Source organism: Nyctibius grandis, unplaced genomic scaffold (assembly GCF_013368605.1).
Source record: "Nyctibius grandis isolate bNycGra1 unplaced genomic scaffold, bNycGra1.pri S41, whole genome shotgun sequence".
Classification (NCBI taxonomy): domain Eukaryota; kingdom Metazoa; phylum Chordata; class Aves; order Nyctibiiformes; family Nyctibiidae; genus Nyctibius; species Nyctibius grandis.
Genome location: NW_027167475.1, coordinates 403,259 through 420,016, shown reverse-complemented (window position 1 = coordinate 420,016; position 16,758 = coordinate 403,259). Strand labels below are relative to the sequence as shown.

General features: G+C 49.4%; 1 protein-coding gene across 1 annotated transcript; it reads left to right on the top strand.

Moving 5' to 3' along the window:
• Nucleotides 1–5,185: 5,185 nt before the first annotated feature.
• On the top strand, nt 5,186–6,223 carry LOC137677235 (olfactory receptor 14A16-like). Its single transcript, XM_068424519.1, has one exon. The coding sequence runs from the start codon at nt 5,264–5,266 to the stop codon at nt 6,221–6,223; it is 960 nt and encodes a 319-aa protein (XP_068280620.1). The 5' UTR covers nt 5,186–5,263.
• The last annotated feature ends 10,535 nt before the right edge of the window (nt 6,224–16,758 follow it).

The window sequence follows — 16,758 nt, the reverse complement described above, 5'->3', positions numbered from 1 at the left end:
AAGCATGATGCAAGTCCCAGGTGGCTGATGATAGGAATGGCAGGGTGCGTGGGGGTGTGTGGGGCGGGGGGGGGGAGGAGGACACGACAAAGTTTGCCTGCACAGTGTCATACAGAAAGAATCTTACTTTTCCCATATATTCAGACTTTGTCAGGAGACACTCCAGATCAATGGGAATTGGGGAAGGGTGGTATCACTTGTTCTGTCAGCAGAAAAGTAAACAAAAATGGTAAAAGAAGAAATTCTGTTTTTTGTTGATATGTATTACTGAAATCTCCTCAGTTTGGCTACACTCCTGGAGTCTCTCAAATCAGCCACACAAGACATGGAGAATGGGGGGAGAATTATGCAGGGAGACTTGGCTTTTTAGGGCATTTTGCATGTTAATGAGCCCTCTGGTGACAAGTTCCTGATCTGCAGATACTGAAAGAATGAAGCAGCCTCTAAAGAAACTAAAGGCTTCCTGAGGTCCATCCGAGTGTGGGGAATGAAGGAGAGGAAGGGAGGAGGATTAGCTCCTGGGGCATGTAGAGCACCGTCTAACCACCCCTCAGCACTGGGCATTCCCCATCTCCAGGTGGAGGCATGCATACGTGATGGAAACCTCTCCCTCACCCCTGATTTGTGCAGGGGCCTTCAGCCACATTCCCAGGGCAGACCTATTCCCCCTCCACCCACAGACATCAACAGCTTTCCATTTTTGGGCTCACACATGGTTGGAAGAATTTGCTAAAACCCTCAACCACTGCCTTGCTTCTTGCTAAGTTCCCTCCACCCTCTCTTGCATCCCTACACACTGCCAATCACAGCTAATCACTAACTGACAAGCTAAGCTCCTCTCAAGGCTTTCCATCTCATCCTCAGGGGATGACCATGTTTCTCCAGTCACCCTTTATGCATCCTTAAACACCAGTTGAGGAAACACATCTTGGTGAGGGGAGGATCTCCATGAGGCACCTCTGTGCTCTGTGGGGTCTAAGAGGTTGTGCAAGGCTCCAGGAGGAGTTCATTTAGTGCCCACCTTTGGATTGCAGATGGATGGTCTGCAGTGGGCAGGGAATGAGACAGGACTGCTACCAGAAATGCCATGGGAGGGGAGATCTGGTGCTGAGGGAAAGAAGAATGAAGGGTGGACATTCAGGGCTATGGTGTTTCTCTTCCCAAGTCACCATTATGCGTGATGAATCTCTGCTTCCCTGGAAGCGGCCAACCATCTGCCTGCCGATGGGAAGCACTGCACGGCTCACTTTGGGAGTTTCTTTGGTGCAATCGGTTAGCACATTCGGCTGTTAATTCGCCCCCCAGGGGACGGGTTCCCTTTTCCCTGCCCATGGCAGGGGGGTTGGATCTAGATAGGTCCCTTCCAACCCAAACCATTCTATGGCTCTAGGAACAGAGGAGGCTATTCAGTCCCCTCAGCAAAGGATGAGGAAGGAAAGCCAGCTGAGACAAATTCCTTATTCTGCTTTGCTTCACATACAGCTTTGCTTTGCTTCACTTATTAAACATTGTGTTGACCCATGGATTTTTCTCACTTTGCCCTTCCAGTTCTCTCCCTCATCCCACCTGGGGGGAGTGAGTGAGCAGCTGGGTGAGGGCTTTGCTTCCAGCAGGGCTCAACCCATTGCACAGTGTGACTTATTTCTGCTTTCACTAAATCCGGTAACAGTAACATGCTCTAAAATAATTTCTTCTTTTTCTTGATGATGCTTAGCTCTATTTCTTTAATGTTGTTCCTTTCATTCATTCTTCCTTGACAAGATTGACCTGGAGACTTCCTAGAGTTGCTGACAGAGGACTTTCCCTGCTTCCTCACCCTCATTGAAAGATTCATAATGGCCAACACAATGCCACCCTTACTGGCTCTTCTAATCTTCAGTGACAGGAACTGACCCATCCTGGATGAGCTGCATACATCTGAGCTGTCCCTTCACATGGGGAGCATCCCGCATCCTCACCTTCCCTGCAACTCTCCTCTGCAGAGCCTCTATCCCTCCATTGCAGCACCCCAAGTGAGCAAGCTGTCCCACCACATCTAATTTCATCCCAAACAGCACAGTGCTGTGAGGCTCCAGCTCCTCCTGCCTGTGCACATTTGGGCTGCAGCATCTCAGCCGTGTCACCAGGGCTGAGCACAGACTCATTGCAGGTAAACATGGTAACAGGGACCCAGCACCCCACTCTGCCTCACATGCTGGAGTGTTGGACAGTTGTTCATGTACAGGAAATGAGGTGCCCACAGACTGCCCTGCAATCTCCAAGGCTAGAGAAACACGTCTGGGCAATGACACCTTGTCCAGAGAGGTGTTTGGTGACTCTACAGAAACCCTGCAGGGCTGTGGGGCTTGCAAGAAAAACTCCAGGAAGGACAGGGTGCTGCAGAGAAAGTCTTTGAGGGTGGATAGCCTTGGGTCCATCCACACTGTGGACATTACCATCATCATCTTCCCTCTCCATATCATCAGGCAGGTGAGTAGAGGTTCAGAGAAAGGAGAATGGTCAGGGGTGGAGAACGCAAGTGCAGGGCCTGGGGACCATGGTGTGACCTGCCTCCCAGTCCTACAGCACCACCAAGGGATGGGCCTTGCATCTGTGCCATGGTGTTGGTGTTCAGGGGATGGCACACAGGCACCAGACCCCTTTGGGAGGCCCTGGGCTGTCTGCTTCACATCAGCTCCAGCACGGTATGGCTTTCCTGGAGGTCCTGTGCTCTGTTTGCTTTCTGAGTGGAGCTGTATTTGACACTCCAGGCACCTGGCATGGCACTGGAGGCTTTTTTTTTAATGCATTAAACAAATGAAAATAAATAAGTTATATTCAGTGCAGGGAAGCGGATGTGTCTTAGCTTTGCAGTGAATGGTGCTCTAGTAGATAGAGTGGATAGAGAGAGACCCAGGTCTCCTTCTGGTACGCTCCTGTGTTTGGTCAGCTCAAGAACTCTGCATGCTCCAGAGATACATGTGACAAGGTGCATTCAGGTGTCCTAAACATACAGGTCTGGTGTCATTTAGAATGGCTAAGGATATCCCCCTTCCCTCTCTAGCCCTCAGCTGGTGTTTGGGAAGGATGTGGGTATTCTCAGAGATTTTCCATCAGAGCTTGCAAACACTTGCACACATCTTGGACCACCCCTGGCCCCTCAGTCATCACCAAGTGTTTGTGGGTGAGCAACTGAGTGCCCACAAAACCATGGCCCAGCACAGGGGAAACCAACCCCTCCCTGTCCCTCTCTGCATGTCCTTTCTGTTATGGGACAGGAACGGTGGTGTCCAGAGGGGAACATTGACACCTCTCGCAGACAACCTCGCTCTGGAAGGACAATTTCTGCTGCAGAACTCTGTCTCCCTGCACTGTTTAGAGAGGGACTATTAGTGATTACTTTTGTTGACTCCAAAGTACATTCCCCAGGGATGATTCTGCTGCCTTTCAGGAGCTGTCAGCCCTGGAGCCACAGGGACACTTTGAGAGAGCCCAGAGGGGACAGAGAAAGTGCTGCCTTGGGCTGGTCCTCTGCTGCTGAGCTGGGCTGGGCTCCTGGGATGGAGGGAGCTCATGGCAAGCGGGCAGTGCTGCAGAGAGACAGGTCTGCCCAGGAGCAGCTCCCCTAAAAAGCGCAGCATGGCTGAGGGCACTGCCTGCAGGCAGCAAGGGGAGAGGTGAGGCAGAGAGATGTTAAAGGCAGTGAGGAGTGGGAGGATGCTGAGAGCTCACCGGAGGAGAAATCTTCACCACCCTTAACACAGTAAGTCTTTGGCTGCAGGGCAATATTCCTGAGTATCCTGGAGGGCTCTCCTAGAGCTGGCACATCCCAGAGCCGATAGGATCTGGCAGGATGGCTCCCAGGGTTTCTTTAGTGTGGAGAAGGACATCCTGCAGAGCAGCGCTTCCCTGCTGCATTGTCAGAGGAACAGGGCATCAGAGCTCCCTTCTTCCAGGAATGGCTGCAGGGCTGTGAAGCTGTGTGTGCACCCAGGAGTGCCCAGGGCTGTCCTTCGGAGCAGAGTCCCTGCATCCCAGGGGGCTGTGAGCTGGGGCAGGAACTCCACTGCCTGCCAGGGTCAGCATTCAGCCTGCACGGGGAGCTCCCCACAGCACTGTGGAGTGAATCTGTGAGTGGAAGGAGTGACCTCTAGCAGGCAGGATCCTTCTTCTGCCAAGAGGGTGCTGTGTGGGTCAGGACTGCTCACAGCTCCACATCACCCCCAGGACATTTCCTGGTCGATGTTTCAGGGAAAGGACAACGCAGGGGCTACCGGAAGCAGAGGCACTTTCTGGAGTCTGTGGTTTCAGTTTCCCAGTGTGACAGGCACGCAGAGACATCGTGATGGAGGTGTCATGTTTGTACAAGAGACTGAGACTCCTAGAGTATTGCACTGAGAGATCAACAGGTCAGCAAGGTACTCATAAACACCCTTCACTCCCTTCAGCCTACAGATCAGCCCCAACATCAACCTTGGGGTTTCTCTGAGTTGTTCTTTAGAACCTCCAAACAGCGAGCCATCCTTAGACAATGCCCTGCTTCCAGGAGGTGTCTGCAGGGCAGAGCTGAGCATACAGCGGGTGGGATGGGGTCTGTGAGCACTGACAGGGAAGAGACGTAAGGGCAGAGAAACAGCTCCTGGCAGGGACAGATCCAGGCAGCAGACATAGGCAGGGAGGGAGAGGAAGCTGCTACCAGAAACACCAAGGGTGTGGGATTCGGGCACCTCTCTGCCATCCCCTGCAGTGCAGATGCCTTTCCTGGAGCACCGCTCTGATCTCCTCTCCCACCCAGCACAGCTTCTGCCCACAAGGCTATGGGTTCCCAGGCTGTGTCACCCCCTCAACAACCCGACCCTTGAGGAGTTTATGCTCCCCAGTACTCATCTCCCTCCCCCTGTTCTGTCTGGGGCATTTCTCCGCATTTAACCTGGGGTTGTCCTGCTGGAAGATGCTGAACAGCCCTTCTGCATTACAAGCACATTATATCTGATGTAAACTGTTGATTTCACACACTTTCCATCATACCATCTCTGTAGAGAAGAGCTGACTCCTCCAGAGCCAGTGTGCAGTGGCCACTGGTCCTAGAAAGACACTCAGCTTGCACAACCCAGATCTCCAGCCAGAGAGACAAGCAAGGAGGAAGGTAATATGTGTTTGGGTGGGGACAAGGGACAGAGCAGGGGAGCATTGATTAATGCTTAGAGATCTGCTCAGAGAAGTCTCCCCTAATTTGTCACTGACTTTTCCTCCTTGAACAGGCCCCCATGCCCAGAATGACCAAATGTCCAACAGCAGCTCCATCACCCAGTTCCTCCTCCTGGCATTTGCAGACGCACGGGAGCTGCAGCTCTTGCACTTCTGGCTCTTCCTGGGCATCTACCTTGCTGCCCTCCTGGGCAACGGCCTCATCATCACCACCATCGCCTGCAACCACCTTGTCCACACCCCCATGTACTTCTTCCTCCTCAACCTCTCCCTCCTCGACCTGGGCTCCATTTCCACCACTCTCCCCAAATCCATGGCCAATTCCCTCTGGGACAGCAGGGCCATTTCCTATGCAGGATGCACTGCCCAGGTGTTTCTGTTTGCATTCCTGATTACAGCAGAATTTTCTCTTCTCACCATCATGGCCTATGATCGCTACGTTGCCATCTGCAAACCCCTGCACTACGGGACCCTCCTGGACAAGAGAGCTTGTGCTAAAATGGCAGCAGCTGCCTGGAGCAGTGGTGTTCTCAATGCCGTGCTGCACACTGCTAATACATTTTCACTATCACTCTGCCAAGGCAATGCTGTGGACCAGTTCTTCTGTGAAATCCCTCAGATCCTCAAGCTCTCCTGCTCAGACTCCTACCTCAGGGAAGTTGGGGCTTTTTTGGTTGGTGTCTGTTTAGCATCTGGGTGTTTTATTTTCATTGTTCTATCCTATGTGCAGATCTTCAGGGCTGTGCTGAGGATCCCATCTGTGCAGGGCCGTCACAAAGTCTTTTCCACATGCCTCCCTCACCTGGCTGTGGTCTCCCTGTTTATCAGCACTGGCACATTTGCCTACCTGAAGCCCCCCTCCATCTCCTCCCCTTCTCTAGATCTTATGATAGCTGTTCTGTACTCAGCAGTACCTCCAGCAGTGAACCCCCTCATCTACAGCATGAGGAACAAGGAGCTCAAGGATGTCATTCGGAAAGAGATTTCATGGATGTTTCTCAATAGGGATAAAATTCCCCTCTCTCTGCACAAATGACTCCCAGGGTATCTCATTATAGGCCTGTACTTTTGCCTTTTTTATTATTACCATCATTAGAATTAACATCAACATTATTATCATTATCATTATTGTTTTCTGGTGATCTGTGGTTATTTTGTTCCTACACAAATATTTAGATTCCACTTGCTTCTACTGAGAAATGAATCTGCTCTGCATCCTGCAGCCTGTATAAAGGTATGTTTAACACTGGGTCAGAGCTGACTCTCTCACAGGATGTCTATAATAAAATGGGATCTCCCCAGGGCACTGCCAGAAAGTTCGGCTCTTCTTCCAAAGTTGGTGCCAGGAATCGACATGAGCAACTGCTCCACAAAAAGACCTGTTGCTCCATGGATTCAGGAGTCAAGAGCTCAATGCCATGTTATGGCCTGTTAGAGACTGAGGGTTGCATTTAAGACTAACCCATCGGTGTCTAGTGACAGTGGAGATGGTGAATGGTCACTGAATTACATACCCATGGCTGTCCCACATGTGACATGCAGATGACGTCCTTAAGGAGGGGGGTCTGGAGCTGCCTGAAGAGCACAGGGTATCTATCTCCATGGACAGCATGTGCTTGGGGTGTGAAGTGACTGGAGCCCCACAAAGTAAGACATCACCCAAGGTGGAGTCACTCAAAGGGAAAGTGTTAAATCCAGGTATCTTCGGGAAAACAAGCACTCTGCAATCCCAGAGGAGGCCATGGGGATCCAGCAGGCACAAGGAAGGGAGGCTAGAGAGCAGTTCCCTCCCTTCAAGCAGCTGCCACATCCACAGACCCTTAGGGAGGGGGATTTTCAGCAGTGATCCCTATACAGCTTGGACCCACACGAAGAGCACAGCTTTGCTTCACTTAATAAATTGGCTTTATCTCACCCCATGAGTTTTCTCAGTTTTACTCTTCTGATTCTCTCCACCATCCCTCTGGAAGAGAGTGAGCAAGCGGCTGTGTGGGTGCTTAGTGCTGGAGTAAAGTTCTCCTTTTTGAGAGTTTTCATACGGGTGCTTGCTTCACAGAATGGAAAATGGTTTTGTTTGTACGTTGGCCAGATTGTTGGATATATGTCTCAAGCATTATATATGTGCCAGGAAAAATGGCAATTACTGTGTTAGATCTGTGGTTTTGAGTACTTAACCCTTCACCCTCTGGTTTCCTCAAGACCCATCTGTGTGAGCTGACACAGGCAGGATGCAGGAACAACCACAAAACCACAGATAAAATGCAAAGAGCAAATTTATTCCCGTTACCTCGCAAACCGGGGGATCTCCGAAGCAGCACCCGGGGCAAAGGCACGCAAGTGGTGGTGCAGGCACCACAGAGCTCAGTTCCTTATAGAGAGAGAGCAAGAGATTTCGGGCCTGCTGCTTTCGCCTGTATATCAGGGGTTTCTTGCAGGCGGTAGTTTTCTACTGTGCTTTGATCTTCTCACAGCAGGGCCAGAATCTCTGGCATGTTCGATTAGGTGCCCCTGAGTCTTATCACAGGCCTATGTTATCTAACTGCAGATGTTCTACTTGTCAGGCACACAAGACTAAGCAACCATTAGTAGTATGATACATGTGTTTTTTCGACACCCCAGGTGCAAGTCACTTGAGTGTGTTTACAATCCTCCTCACCAATCTTCCGTTATATTCCCATATTCCACCCCCTTGCTCAAAAGACTGTTTGTCCTGGGGAGTGCAAAGCTGGACATGTACATTTGGGCTTGAGGGGTGTAGAACAGAGTAATATACAGAGGCTTGCAATAAATACGTATAGGAAAAGGAATGAACATATACATCTAGAGAGTAATACTGTGAATCAGGTGTCCCATTCATCCTGTCAGGGAATGAAACCACTCAGCCAGCCAGGCACCATCAGTAGATTGTTCCATTGGATGCTATAAGTCCTGGAGATGTTGAATGTTGTCCTCTGTGCTGGCTCATTCATCAGTGATGTTGAAGCAGCATTTATGGTGTTGGAGGACGAAATAGTCTACCGTCAATCAATGTTGTAATGTTCAGTGGCATACAGTCGTTACCTACTCGGAAAAAAATGACAATGAGAAACATTAATATCACAATCACTCAGCAGAATATAATTGTGTAATATAGCTACTGGCAAGCCAATGAAGCATATTGTTAAAAGATCTGCAGCTGTTAATCTTCCCTTAATGTAAAAAGCAGATGAGTTAGTTACAGTAGAGTCTGACCAAATCTAAGTATTTACATGCAGGTTTTGCAGAAATGTATCCAGGGCATGTGCTTGTAGTATAAGACTATAAAGCTCGATGAGCCAACCTGTGACAGGGGAGGAAAACAGGAGTGTCATCTCCTTCCAGTAATACATACGCTGTTGCTGCATCTCCTTCAGCTAATATTACCCCAGGTTTGACAACCTGATGTGGGGTAATTGCCCACACAGATTGGAGAGCTTTGGCTTGTGCTTTTTCAGATTGAACTTCAGTTCGATGTTGGCTTCGCGACACCAATAACACCATTCCAATGCTATCTCCTCTAGATAAGGCACAAGTATTCGTCGAAGATACCTGAAATACAAGAACTCAAGAATCTGATATCAACAAAGGATGTAAAATAAGAGAAGCTGGGGTGCAAAACCATACAGTATTCTCAGGGGTTATTACATGAATCTTCACATCTAGACTAATAGGTTGTGGCCCCACCACGCGATCTGTTGGTGTGAACAATTCTGTAGCTAATATTTTGGGAGAGATATCATCTGGAAGAATCTCAGTCCTCACCACATTTTGTACTGGAGGTGGTGTGATACGCTCATAGGGTGTTTGATTATGAATATTGTGGCTGTTTAACAAAAAAACTGCTTTAGTAAGATGTGAACCCCAATGTTCACAGAATCACAGAATCAACCAGGTTGGAAGAGACCTCTGGGATCATCGAGTCCAACCGTTGCTCTGACACCACCCTGTCGACTAGACCATGGCACTAAGTGCCATGTCCAGTCTTTTCTTAAACACATCCAGAGATGGTGACTCCACCACCTCCCTGGGCAGCCCATTCCAATGTCTAATAACCCTTTCTGAAAAGAAATTCTTCCTAATGTCCAACCTGAACCTCCCCTGGCGAAGCTTGAGGCTCTGTCCTCTTGTCCTATCACTAGCTGTCCGGGAGAAGAGGCCAACTCCCACTTCACTACAACCTCCCTTCAGGTAGTTGTAGACTGCAATAAGGTCACCAAAAATTAGATTACATTGCCCAGGGCTGTGTCCAGTTGAGTCTCAGACACTACCAAGGATGAAGATTTCATCTTGTTCCAACATGTGCTCGCTGCCTCTTGTTCTATCACCACGTGCATTCAAGAAGAGTCTGGCTCCATCTTCTGTCTTCCAACCAGTTGTCAACAGCAATGAAGTGTCCCTGAATCTTCTCTTATGGCTGAACAAACACATCCCCCCAGCTTCTCTTCATGAGTCACATGCTCTAGCCATGACCAGCTTAGTTGCCCTCCATGTGTCTCGATGTGGCACATCAATGTCTTTCTTGAAATAAGCCCAACAATGGACATGACAGACCATATGTACTCTCAGAGGTACCAAGCAGAAGTGAAGGATCACTTCCCTTAACCTGCTGGCTCCACTCTTACTAATGCAGGCAAAGGTACTGTTGGCTTTCTTTGCTGCAAGGACACATTGCTGGCTCATGTCCACAATGCCAGTTATCTCATCATATAAGTCAATCAGGTTAGTCAGAACATAATTTTTTCTTGCTAAACACATATTGGCCGTTCCTAACCATCTTCTTGTCCTTTATGTGCGTAGAAATAGCTTCTAAGAGTATTCTTTATAACCTTCCCAGAGACTGAAATTGCCTGAGTGAAGTTACCTGGATCCTACTTCTTGCCCTTCTTAAAGATGAGTGTGATACTGGCTTTTTTCCTGTCATCAGGAACCTGTGCTGTTGCTCACCTCCTCCTGCAGTTCCTTCACCTGGTGACTCAGGGCTGTAACCAAGGCACAGGGAGGCTGCTGCTGCCCTGGCCCCAGGAGAGGCAACAACCTGCTCTCCAGCCCCAGACCGCTGGTAGGTGTCCTCCCTACCAGAGATCTCCTCTGTGTTGTAAAGTTTTAGTGCTGGTTAGCTTTTTTAATTGTTTCTTCAGCATCCCATTCATTCTTTCAATCAAGCCATTAACTTGGGGATGGTAGGCAATGCAGAATATACAATCTATGCCTAGCCCTTGAGCCCTATCTTGGGCACTATGTCCACTAAAGTGTGTTCCTTGGTCACTTTGTATTCAGTGAGGAGGTCCGTATTGATGAATGAGTTGTTCTAGTGCTTCAATTGTGTTATGTTGATTAGCATATTTGGTGGGCTTAGCAAAAAGCAGTCCTGATACTGTAGCCACAGCAGTAAATACATATTGCCACCCCCTTGACAGGGGCAGGAGACCCCTGTAATCGACCTGCCAGGTATTCTAGGCCCATTGACCCCATTTTATCTTTCCCCATGGCCTATATAATGCCCTTAAATGTAGCTGTGTACAAGTAGTACAATTATGTGCACATGCTTTGTAAATAAGTAATGGCAAAGGGGTTTGATTGTGAGCAATGTCCCATGCATGCGCAGTGTGTGCTGATCAATCACAGAATCACAGAATCACAGAATGTCAGGGATTGGAAGGGACCTCGAAAGATCATCTAATCCAATCCCCCTGCCGGAGCAGGATTACCTAGATCATGTCACACAGGAACGCGTCCAGGCGGGTTTTGAATGTCTCCAAAGAAGGAGACTCCACAACCTCTCTGGGCAGCCTGTGCCAGTGTTCAGTCACCCTCACCGTAAAGAAGTTTTTGCTCATATTTATGTGGAACCTCCTGTGTTCCAGCTTGCACCCATTGCCCCTTGTCCTGTCAATGGATGTCACTGAGAAGAGCCTGGCTCCATCCTCATGACGCTTGCCCTTTACATATTTATAAACATTAATGAGGTCACCCCTCAGTCTCCTCTTCTCTAAGCTAAAGAGACCCAGCTCCCTCAGACTCTCCTCATAAGGGAGATGTTCCACCCCCTTAATCATCTTTGTGGCTCTGCGCTGGACTCTCTCTAGCAGTTCCCTGTCCTTCTTGAACTGAGGGGCCCAGAACTGGACACAATATTCCAGGTGCGGCCTCACCAGGGCAGAGTAGAGGGGGAGGAGAACCTCTCTTGACCTACTAACCACACCCCTTCTAATCCACGCCAGGATGCCATTGGCCTTCTTGGCCACAAGGGCACATTGCTGGCTCATGGTCATCCTGTTGTCCACTAGGACCCCCAGGTCCCTTTCCCCTACGCTGCTCTCCAACAGCTCTGTCCCCAACTTGTACTCATACATGGGGTTGTTCTTGCCCAGGTGCAGGACTCTACACTTGCCCTTGTTATATTTCATTAAATTTCTCCCCACCCAACTCTCCAGCCTGTCTAGGTCTCTCTGAATGGCTGCACAGCCTTACGGTGTGTCAGCCACTCCTCCCAGTTTTGTGTCATCAGTGAACTTGCTGACAGTGCACTCTATTCCCTCATCCAAGTCATTAATGAATATATTGAATAGTACTGGTCCCCGTACCAACCCTTGAGGGACTCCGCTAGACACAGGCCTCTAACTGGACTCTGTCCCATTGACCACCACTCTCTGGCTTCTTTCCTTCAGCCACTTCACAATCCACCTCACTACCCGATCATCCAGACCACACTTCCTCAGTTTAGCTGCGAGGATGCTGTGGGAGACCGTGTCAAACGCTTTACTGAAATCGAGATAGACCACTTCCACGGCTTTACCATCATCTGTCCACCGGGTTACATCCTCATAAAAGGCTATCAATTTGGTGAAGCATGACTTCCCCTTGGTGAAGCCATGTAGACTGCCCCTAATGATCCCCCTATCCTTGATGTGCCTAGAGACAGCACCAAGGACAAGTTGTTCCATTACCTTTCCAGGGATGGAGGTGAGGCTGACCAGTCTATAGTTACCCGGGTTCTCCTTCTTGCCCTTTTTGAAGACTGGAGTGACATTCGCTTTTCTCCAGTCCTCAGGCACCTCTCCCGTTGCCCATGACTTAGCAAAGATGATGGAGAGTGGCCTAGCAATGACTTCTGCCAGCTCCCTCAGCACCCACGGGTGCATCCCATCAGGACCCATGGATTTATGGATGTCCAGATTGCTTAATTGGTCCCTGACCCAGCCCTCATCAACCAAGACAGACTCCTCCTCTACCCTTGGCTTTCTGAGGCAATGGCTAACAAAAAGAAAGCATTAGCAAGATTTATCACCACTTTCCAGGGCTGCAAATTTTTGCTGATTTTTTCTATAAGAGTAACCATGTCTGGTACTGTAACTGCATGGCGGGGGGTGACTATTCAATTCTCTGTAATCTACAGTCATTCTCCAAGTGCCATCTGGTTTTCGAACAGGCCAAATAATAGGACTATTAAAAGCAGTCATAGTTTCCCTAATGATTCCCACTTGTTGAAGTGCCTGAATAGGGCAATTAACACGGTCGCAGTAAATGGTGTAGCATTTCCTATTGTTAAGATCACCTTAGCTTGGAGGGTGGGGGTTGGATTTCCCCCCAATCCACAGATCTGTGAAGTGGCGTCTTTATTATCAATATTACTGTGCAATACAGTAACTTCAGCTCCAGTATCCACCAGAGCTAATACATGTAGAACCCCCCCAAGACCACCACTTTATAGTTAAAGGAACAGAAGGGCATCGGTCCCCCTCACGGTAAGAGGCTACAGTGGCAGCGATTTTGGGGGACATGCCAAACCTTCATTTCTGCTGTTTTGGCATTTGCCAGGTAGTGTCATGCATTGCGCTGGCAGGCGGGGCAGAGGGTGGGCACGGAGTTGGTGGTGGGGCTAGGGGTGGTCGGCTTTTTGACGTAAACACTAACTTTTGCCATTTGCAAAACATTTCTGATGTTGTGATCCCATCTATTTCTGATCATGGTACTCTGGCTTGTACAAGATCATTCCACATTTTTTTTCTTGTCACCCGTGCTGTAACCCCCTTTGCTTTTGCCAGCTTTCCTTTATTCACCACCTGAACAGATGGCCCTGACACTACAGCCCCAATTTCCCTGAAGGTATTTGCTGGGGCGCCTGTATTACCTGTAGCACTTGTCACTGCTGGTATAATGAGGGGCTTTAGTGAGGCAGGCGCTCCTCTCAAGAACTGCATTTTGATACTTCTCGTTATGGGTGCACTGTCTGGATTAGATCCCACAACTAATGCATGATCCGTCCCCATCTGCCGCACCAAATTAATATCTTCTTCCAGTGTGCACCAGTTTACAAGGGACGACAGTAATTCAACAGGTTCTGCATATGCTGTTAAAACTGCTGCACACAACCACTGATACAGCTCAGGGAAGTTGGGGCTTTTTTGGTTGGTGTCTGTTTAGCATCTATCTAGACTTCAGTAAGGCATTCGACACTATCTCCCACAGCATCCTCGTAGACAAACTAGTTGCCCGGGGCTTGGATGGGTGGACTCTTTGATGGGTTAAAAATTGGCTGGATGGCCAAGCCCAGAGAGTGGTGGTGAATGGGGCAAAGTCCAACTGGCAGCCGGTCACTAGCAGTGTTCCCCAGGGCTCAGTTCTGGGGCCGGTGCTGTTCAATATCTTTATAGATGATCTAGACGTAGGGATTGAGTGCACCCTCAGTAAATTTGCAGATGACACCAAGCTGGGTGGGAGTGTCGATCTGCTGGATGGTAGGAAGGCCCTACAGAGGGATCTGGACAGGTTAGATAGATGGGCCGAGACCAATGGCATGAGGTTCAACAAGAACAAGTGATGGGTCTTACACTTGGGCCACAACAACCCCATGCAGCACTACAGGCTGGGTGAAGAGTGGTTAGAGAGCAGCCCGGAGGAAAGAGACCTGGGGTGCTGATCGACAGACGGCTAAACATGAGCCAGCAGTGTGCCCAGGTGGCCAAGAAGGCCAATGGCATCCTGGCCTCTCTTAGGAATAGTGTAGCCAGCCAGTCTAGGGAAGTGATTGTCCCTCTGTACTCGGCACTGGTGAGGCCACACCTTGAATCCTGTGTCCAGTTCTGGGCCCCGCACTTCAAGAAAGATGTTGAGGTGTTGGAGTGAGTCCAGAGGAGGGCGACTAAGCTGGTGAAGGATCTGGAGGGTATGACATATGAGGAATGGCTGAGGGAGCTGGGGTTGTTTAGCCTGGAGAAGAGGAGGCTCAGAGGTGACCTTAGTGCAGTCTGCAACTACCTGAAGGGAGGTTGAGCGCAGTGGGAGTCGGCCTCTTCTCCCAGGCAGCTAGCGATAGGACAAGAGGACATAGCCTCAGGCTTCGCCAGGGGAGGTTCAGGTTGGACATTAGGAAAAATTTCTTCTCAGCAAGGGTTATTAGACATTGGAACGGACTGCCCAGGGAGGTGGTGGAGTCACCATCTCTGGATGTGTTTAAGAAAAGACTGGACATGGCACTTAGTGCCATTGTCTTGTTGCCATGGTGGTGTCAGGGCAATGGTTGGACTTGATGATCCCAGAGGTCTCTTCCAACCTGATTGATTCTGTGATTCTGTGATTCTGTGATTCTGTTATAGGCTGGAGAAGTACAAGATTTAGAAACAGAAGTCAAGGTTTAGGAAGTGCGTTAGAGAAAGCTAGAACAGCAGCTCAGTTTCTAGCAGAGCAATGTAAGGTCACTAACATAAAACATGATCAATGCAATGCAATCACTGAAGTCTGGGAACTCAAGAGTAAGTCCTGGAGAAGGTCTGTAGGTTTTGCCAGGGAGACCCAAGTTCCTGTGGGCTGGGGCCACAGATCCTGGCACCCTTGTCAGTGGATTCTCAGGGAAAGAGTTGAAATGACCATCGGGAACCCAAGAAACTTGGTCCGATTATTTGTAGACACATGAGCATCCATGAACACTCTTGGGCCATATATGGGCAACTCTGGCTAAAAAATTCAAGATAAGTCACATCAGGTGGCTGTAGCGGAGCTCATCAGCTTGCCCCAATTTGGGAAAACATCCCCTTCAAACAAGGGAAATGAAAGTGAGTAGTGTGAAAGACCCATCAGGTCAATCTGCGTATTAAGGGAAAGTAATATTTATTATGTCATAGATGCAAAAGCCAAAAAGCATTGGATTGTTCCTCAGAATACTTGAGGAGATCTAATCTGGTTTGTCCATGAGCTAAGGCAAACACTCTGAACACAGTGAAGGACACTGAGTGATGGCCTAACATGAAGAAGGATGTAGATCGCTGGTGTAAGAACCGCCTTTCTTATGCCATGACCAGTGCAGATTATGCTGGAGTAAAAGACCAAGTCCAGCACCAACTTATTGAAGGCCCATGGACACAACTGCAGATTGACTTGGAAGGACCTCTGCCAGTGAGAGCCTGAAACACCAAATGCATCATGGTAGGAGTGGATCCTTTTAGTAAATGGGCATAAGCCCTCCCTTGCAAAACCAGCACGGTGGCCACCACTGCCAGTCTGCAATTTATCAACATCTTTTCTGTGTGGGGTCAGCTCCACACTGTAGCGTCCAATCTCAGCACCCACACTGTTGCATGAGAACAACATAACATGTCCCACCCTTGCTCTGTCATCCCATGGGGCAGGGGAGATGGAGATGCCAGTAAAGGGGTGAGTTTGGCTGTTGAATGTGGGGTCCCATGTGGGGTGATGCAGGTGAAAGAGATTCGCCTGGGTGCTGATTCTGGGGGCACCTCTGTTACAGCCACCCGACCAACCATGTCAGGCAGGAGGGCAGGCAGGGCTCATGACCACCCTACCCAGGAACAGCCCTGAGCTTGGTGAAAAGTCCTTTCCTTATCTCCACATTGAACATCTCCTGTTTTCACCCAACACCCATTTTCTTTCATCCTCCCACCATGCACCATGGTGGAGAGCCTGGCATCTCCCCTGCCCTCTCTCCACCTCCCCTGCCTCCTGTCCAGCACAGCCCAGTCTCAGCTGGCCCCACGGCAGTGCCCACCGCAGGGTGCTGCAGACCTCTGGGCACTCACACCATAGCCCCAGCCCCTCTGAAGGGCACAGCAGCTGCTGAGGGTAAGCCCCAGAAATGGGGGACATCTATAGCACAGAGAAACAGAGGTCAGTGGCACCCTGTGTCCTCTGCTCTCTTCTCCAGGAGATCCTAAGAGGGCTCCAGCCCCTCCATGCCATCCCCTCTGCCCAAGCCAGCACAAGAGCCCTGGCTCCAGGGGTTCTCAGGCTGCTCCTGCTGCCCCAGAGACAGAGCAACCTGCCCCAAGGTGCTGCATCCAGAGAGGGGTTTTCATTTCCCATTCAATCCTTCTCCTCTGAGGATGCATCTTAAACAAAGACAGTGCTGCAGCTTCATTTGTTTTGCTTAAATACACAGAGAGCCTGGCTCCTTGTTTACACAAAGTCTCTGGGTCACACAAGACAGGTGGATACAATGGTAGGAGGGGATGAATACTGACATTTCCTTGTAGACAATATCATCACAAGTGGAAAAAGAAAAAAAAAAACAAAAAACAAAGAAAAGACAGGCTTGGTCTG

Bases quoted from the DNA above. Each gene is read 5' to 3' on its own strand.
- LOC137677235 (XM_068424519.1), top strand. From the start codon at position 5,264: ATGTCCAACAGCAGCTCCATCACCCAGTTCCTCCTCCTGGCATTTGCA.